At 43.5% G+C, this 6,233-nt stretch overlaps 1 gene segment (V, D, J or C); it reads left to right on the top strand.

The window, feature by feature from the left end:
- The first annotated feature begins 961 nt into the window (after positions 1–961).
- Positions 962–1,536, top strand: LOC114489765. The segment is given in 2 exon segments: positions 962–1,058; positions 1,143–1,536. Coding segments are annotated over 2 exon segments (435 nt in total).
- The last annotated feature ends 4,697 nt before the right edge of the window (positions 1,537–6,233 follow it).

The raw sequence follows: 6,233 nt of genomic DNA, 5'->3' as shown, positions 1-6,233 counted from the left end.
GAGGAACCTGAGGGCTTCAGAGTTCCCTAAAACCACTGATTGCTTCTGGACTCAGGGGTATTGCTGAGTCAGAGCATCCGGCAACTCCAGGGAAGGGGCTCCCTGGTGGCTCATAGAGCCCTGCTTTAGGCTCCCTGAAGAGTCACTGGGATTTTAAGACCAGTCCTCTGCGTCGAGATGTCAAAGCACATAGGGTCCCAGAGGGAGCTCCCTGAAATCAGAGCTTAGCCTTTAATTCTGCACTAGGGCCACTGGAAGGTCCATGTCCTGTGAGTCCAGACAGCACCACCCCCTGCAGTGTGCAGCCTGCACAGCAGGGGGCACTCGAGACCCATGAGCTCTGGGTGGCTGCTTCAGGATCAGGTGCAGAGGGAGCTGGGGAGGGATTTTCTCTGAGGACTGGTGTCTTCCTCTTCCCATAAAAATGTTTAAAGTAAGAGTTGGGCATGAGGTGATTGTAAATACCCAATTCCATTAGAGCATTTACCAAAGTCAATAAGACATGAGGGCCACAGTCAATAAGAGTATTTGCATGGCTTCTTTACATCTGAATTCTAAGGAGCTAAACAAGGAAGTATTTTATTAACTCACTATGTGGAAAATTTTGAAGTCACATTGGCCCACTATTAAGACATTCAGGTACCAAGTTCAGACTGGTCCAGATGGTTTCTGTGTATCTGAAAAGTGGATTCAGAATAAGGAGCATGCCCTGTGGGGACTGGTTCCACATTGAGAGAAACTGTGTATGCCCAGACCTCAGGGACCTGCCAGGGGACACATGTCCTTACATGTGGATTAGAACTTGGTCCATCAGACTCCCACTGAGCATAGTCCCTGTGTCCTCTGCCTTCTCTACTGTGGGGTCAGGAATTCAGCTATGAAACACTCTGCCACATGTATATGCAAATTAGAAGAGGTAGACTAGGTTAAACGCTGGTCTGTCTGGGCCCTGAGAGCCTCATCCACAGCCACACCCTCCCCTACAGAAGCCCTGACAGCACAGCCCCTCACCATGGACTGGAGCTGGAGAGCCCTCTTCCTGGTGGCAGGAGCTACTGGTAAGTATCTTCCCAGACCTGTGGTTGAGGTGGGCATCAGGGATATTGAAGAGAATATTACCCACTCCTGTCTCTTCTCCAAAGGTGTCCACTGTCAAGTGCAGCTGGAGCAGTCTGGGGCTGAGGTGAGGAAGCCTGGGGCCTCAGTGAAGGTCTCCTGCAAGGCTTCTGGATACACCTTCACCAGCTACACTATTGACTGGGTGCAGCAGGCACCAGGGCAAGGGCTTCAGTGGATGGGGTATGTTAACCCTAACAATGGTGGCACCAGATATGCACAGAAGTTCCAAGGTAGAGTCTCCATGACTGCAGACAAGTCCACCAGCATAGCCTACATGGAGCTGAGCAGCCTAAGAACTGAGGACACAGCCGTGTATTACTGTGTGAGAGGCACAGTGAGGGAAAGTCAGTGTGAACTCAGACACAAACCTCTCTGTGGGAGACAAGAGGCCTGGACTGCAGGGGATGCTTAGGACACCAGGGGGCAGTCTGGAAACTTGAGCACAGAGACCAGCCTCAGGGGAAAGTGTGTGCCTGGGTGGGGATAGAAGGGGCTTCCTCTCGGGAGCAGTGATTTCTTCTCAAAGCTCTCAGCTGCGTCCAGGAACACTTGTTCCTATTTCTTGGTTCTGGTTTCCCTCATTCTCACTGCAGACACCAAAGGGGGGAGTGATACTATGTGTTTGTAGATGAGGTCCAACCTGTGCCTGAGACCTTTCTTTCAACATGCTCCTGTGTGGCCTTTTCTTTCCTTGACAATGAACCACCCCGTGTGCTCTCATCTTCCTAGTGGTCCTAAACGTTTCCCATGAAGAGGGATCCAGCCCCATCCAGGACCCTGTGTGCTGAGCTCAGTCTCTCTGTCTCCCATACACACAATGCCCTCACATGTCTGCTTCCTTCCAACAAGCACCCCTCACCCCGCATGTATTGTGATTATTCCCAAGGACCTCTGCCCCTCATTTCTCTGTTCTCCTGCCACATGTTACCCTCTTGCTCTTCCTGTACTGGGTGGTTGTGGAAACCTACCCTAACATCTGGTTTCAATAATGCCTGTGTTTTTACTCTGGTTTTCCTTTTGAAAGAATATATGATTGCATTTATGTCTCAAACAAACCACCCAGGACACTGTCCCCATGTCAACACCTTTAGCTCATCCACCCCTAACATAACCACCTCTGAAGAACCATGCCATATAAGAGAATGTTCAATGGTCCCAGCAACAAGAATCTGGATGTTCTTGAGCATCTGAGTTCAGCCATCCTTGTTCCCTGAGTTTCAGGGTCTTGGCTTCACCTCAGGGTCCTGGAAAAGGACTTGCTTCTCAGGTATTGGAAATTGTGTGGGAGTGGGAGTGTGTGCATGTGTACACACAAACCTTAACTGCTTTACACATGTGTCTGTGATTGTGTTGTTGTGTGCTGTGTGTGCCTGTGTGTGATTTAATCTTTGTTGTGGGTCTCCCACAGCTCAGAGAACAAGGGCCTTCCCACACATCAATGAGAACTGGCTTTCATAGAGAACAGCCCACTGGGAAGCCTGTGTTTCCCTTTCTGTAAGCTGGGCATGAGCCAAGGAGAAGAGTGTGTCATGGACACAGTGTGCTTGGGAATCTTCTCATTGGTAGAAACTAACTCCTGAGTGTCTTAGGTAATGCCTGTAAAGAGGTTGAAAAGTGAGGCATCCTTTACTTGAAGTGCCCTCCTTGTCTACAGGTGTCCTGTCCCAGGTGAGCTACAAGAGGGAAGCTTAAGACTGGTGAACCTCAGAGAGGGGCCGCAGGGACGGGATGCATGGGAGCCATGGACTGTGCACACTGTTCTCTTGGCACTTGAGCAGAACACACATAGTCACACACTCAGTCATCATATAGCCACACTGCAGCCATGCACACAAAGTCAGCCACACACAGTATCACATACTCATTATCACATATAGCCACACACAGCCACATCCACACAGTTATTGACACTATCACATAGAGAGTAACACACATTTCTACACAGTCATACACAGTTGCATAGTCTCATGCACAGTGATGTAATTACATGCACACACAGTCACATAGTGTCACACAAACAGTTTATCACACAGCTACAACATAGGCAAAGGTCCACACACAGTCATGCATGGTCAGTATCACATACAGCCACACAGTGTAACACACTGTCACAGAGTCACAAAGAGTCTCATGCACAATACCACACAGAGTCACACACAGTAACAATCTTATACACTGTCAGACACAGTCAGAAGTGTGTTTTTGAAAAATGCATGCATTCATACATAAGAAGTGACACAGAAGTAGCCATGCCATTGCACATAGTTTTATGTAAAACATATCCTGGGGTTTTCCACACGGTACTGCCCAGTCCATAAAATACCCAGGGCAGACGTCTATCATGCTGCAGTTGCAACAACATCTACTGAATAGATGGCCTTAACTAATGCTTATTTTATATTTACCCCCTCGAGTAAATATTATAGCAATTATTATACATGAAATTATGTGTTTGGAATTTATGTTATCCTAAGAATGAATAAGTAGATCTACATCTGCAAAAGTATAATTATGAGCAAATCTTCACTTACTGCCTCAGTGCTTCCAGGAGTCTATTCAAGAAAGTTCTCCCAACTCACCTTTAATCATCAGGTAGTAGCAGGGCAAACATCACCACCAACTCCGATGTCATGATACAAAATTATGATTCCTTTATTTCCATGACCACAGTTCAGCATGTTGAACTGCATTTTTATCTATAAATTTGTGTTTCCTAATAATCATTATAATGTTAGTAAAGTTCATAATTAACACATAGTTACATGAATAGGGAGAAAAGTTGGGGAGAATGTCCAAGAAAAGTTTACAGGGAGGTAAAATGTGGAAGAAGCCCATGTTCTGACTGGTGGCCCCATGCAGCTCTCCCTCTCTGCTGCATTCTCCGCTTCTCTTAGAAAGGAGCAAAAGCAAATGAGGACAGAAACACAAACCTCAGCACAATGCAGTGTAAATGCAGCGTGCTGGTGGTGTCTGAGATAGGACTGACCTGTTACAGAGAGTGGCCAAGTCTCACAAACTAGATGTAATGGAAACAACATAACAACTGTGAAATTCAGTTTTCTATATTTTAAAATTCTTAATTGTGGTAGGAAATACAAATGGTACCATCTTCTTGTGGGAAGTATACACTTCAGTAATGTTAAGTGTATTGTCATTGACATAGAGCAGGGTAAAGAAAGCTTTCATCTTGCAGATCTGACACTGTACACACAAATCCACTTACTCCTCCCACCTCTGGCACTCACCATCCTACTTTCCATTTCAATACACCTTCCTACTCTAGACAGGCAACTTGTGTAAGTGCAGTCATAATGGTGTATCTTCTTGTGATTATCTCATTTCTCTCATCATGAAGTCCTCAAGGTCCATCCATGCTGAAGCATCTAACAGGGGTTCTCTTTCTCAATGCTGTGTAATACTCCAGTGTATGTATGAATCACATTGTGTTCACCCCTTCATTCATCAAGGGACATTTAGGTTGCTTCCACCTATTGTCTGTTCTGAAGCTGCTGCTATGATCATGGCTGTCTAACCATCTCTGTGACATTACTCTAGATGTACACCCTGGAGTCCAATTGCTGCACCCTATGACACCTCTATTTTCAATGTTTGAAAAGCCTCCATACTGCTTTTCCTAGTGGGTGCAGAAGAGCTCCTATTTTCCATATCCGTGCCAACACATGTTATGTTGTTTGGTTTCTCTTCATTGTAAGTTTCCTAATGCATGTGAGGTGACATCACATTGTGCTTTTTACTTGCATTTCTCTAATTATCACTAATGTTCACATTCTTTTCAAATGTGTGTTGCCCATTTGTATGTCAGCTTTGAAATATGTCGATTTCATTTTCCCTACACTTTTGTTTCAGTTGTATGGAAATATGATCAGTCCTCACTGTATATGTGTAAGGTGTACAGCGTAGTGACTGGATTTACATAACTTGTGAAATGATTAACACAGAAATTGAGTTAGCGTCTATTATTTTATATAGACACAGGAAAATGCAGGGGAAAGGAAGAGAAGAAAGTAGAATAAAAAAGAAGGCAAAGAAAGGTTTCTTTGTGCTGAGAACATTTAGAATCTATTCTAATTAGCAAAATTCACACATATTGTACAGCAGTGTAAAATCTAGTCATCATGCTGTCTATTCCATCCTCAGGTCTCATGTATCCTGTGACTGGAAGTTTGTACCTTCAGATCATCAACATCCAATGTCCCCACTGTCCAAACCTCACCACTGATAACCACACATATGAAATTTGTGATTTCTTTTAGAATCCACATGCAATATGGTTCACACAGCATTTGTTTTTCTGTGTCTCACTTCTCTGTGTACCATTATTCCCACGAGGTCTATTTGTGTTGTCACTAATGGTAGGAATTTCTTCTGTGTATAGTGAATGATAGTCTATCATACATACTTTCTTTATGCATGTTTTGGCTGTTGTATATAATGCTAAAATAAACATGAAACTACAGATAACACGTTAATATACTGATTTTGATTCCTTTGATACATACCCAGAGGTGGAATTTCTGTATCATGAGGCACTCCTATTTTTAATTGTTTGAGGAATTTCCATATCGTTTTCCTTTAACTGCACCAATTCACATTCCTACTCATAGTACACATGGTTCCATTGGCATCGTGTCCACGCCATCCTCTTGTCTAAGCTCATTCTTTGTTGTTTCATTTGGATTTTTATGTAAAGTTGTAGAGGTTAATTTCATATTCTGGATGTTATCACATGATTAGATATACAACTTGAAAACATTTCCCCCATTGCACAGGTTGCCTTTTCTCTGGTTAATAATATTATTTTCATGCACATATGAGGTTGAGTTTAGTGTAAGTGAATTTGTCCCTATTTATTCTTGTTTATTGTGTTTTATGTCACATTCCATAAATTATTGTCAAATCCAAAACCATCAAGTTTTTTTCTATGTTTTGTTTTAGGGGTTTTATAGAAATAGGTCTATGTTCAGATCTTCAATCCATTTTGAGTTACTATTTCTATATGTTATGTGATAGGGTTTGGTTTTATTCTCTTCACATGCATGTCCAGGCAACACAACAACATTTGTTGGGGATACTGTCCTTTCCACATCACCCAG

Source organism: Phyllostomus discolor, assembly GCF_004126475.2.
Source record: "Phyllostomus discolor isolate MPI-MPIP mPhyDis1 chromosome 15 unlocalized genomic scaffold, mPhyDis1.pri.v3 mPhyDis1_scaffold_37, whole genome shotgun sequence".
Classification (NCBI taxonomy): Eukaryota; Metazoa; Chordata; class Mammalia; order Chiroptera; family Phyllostomidae; genus Phyllostomus; species Phyllostomus discolor.
Note: the sequence above shows the minus strand (reverse complement) of the source record. Positions and strands in the feature narration are given on the sequence as shown.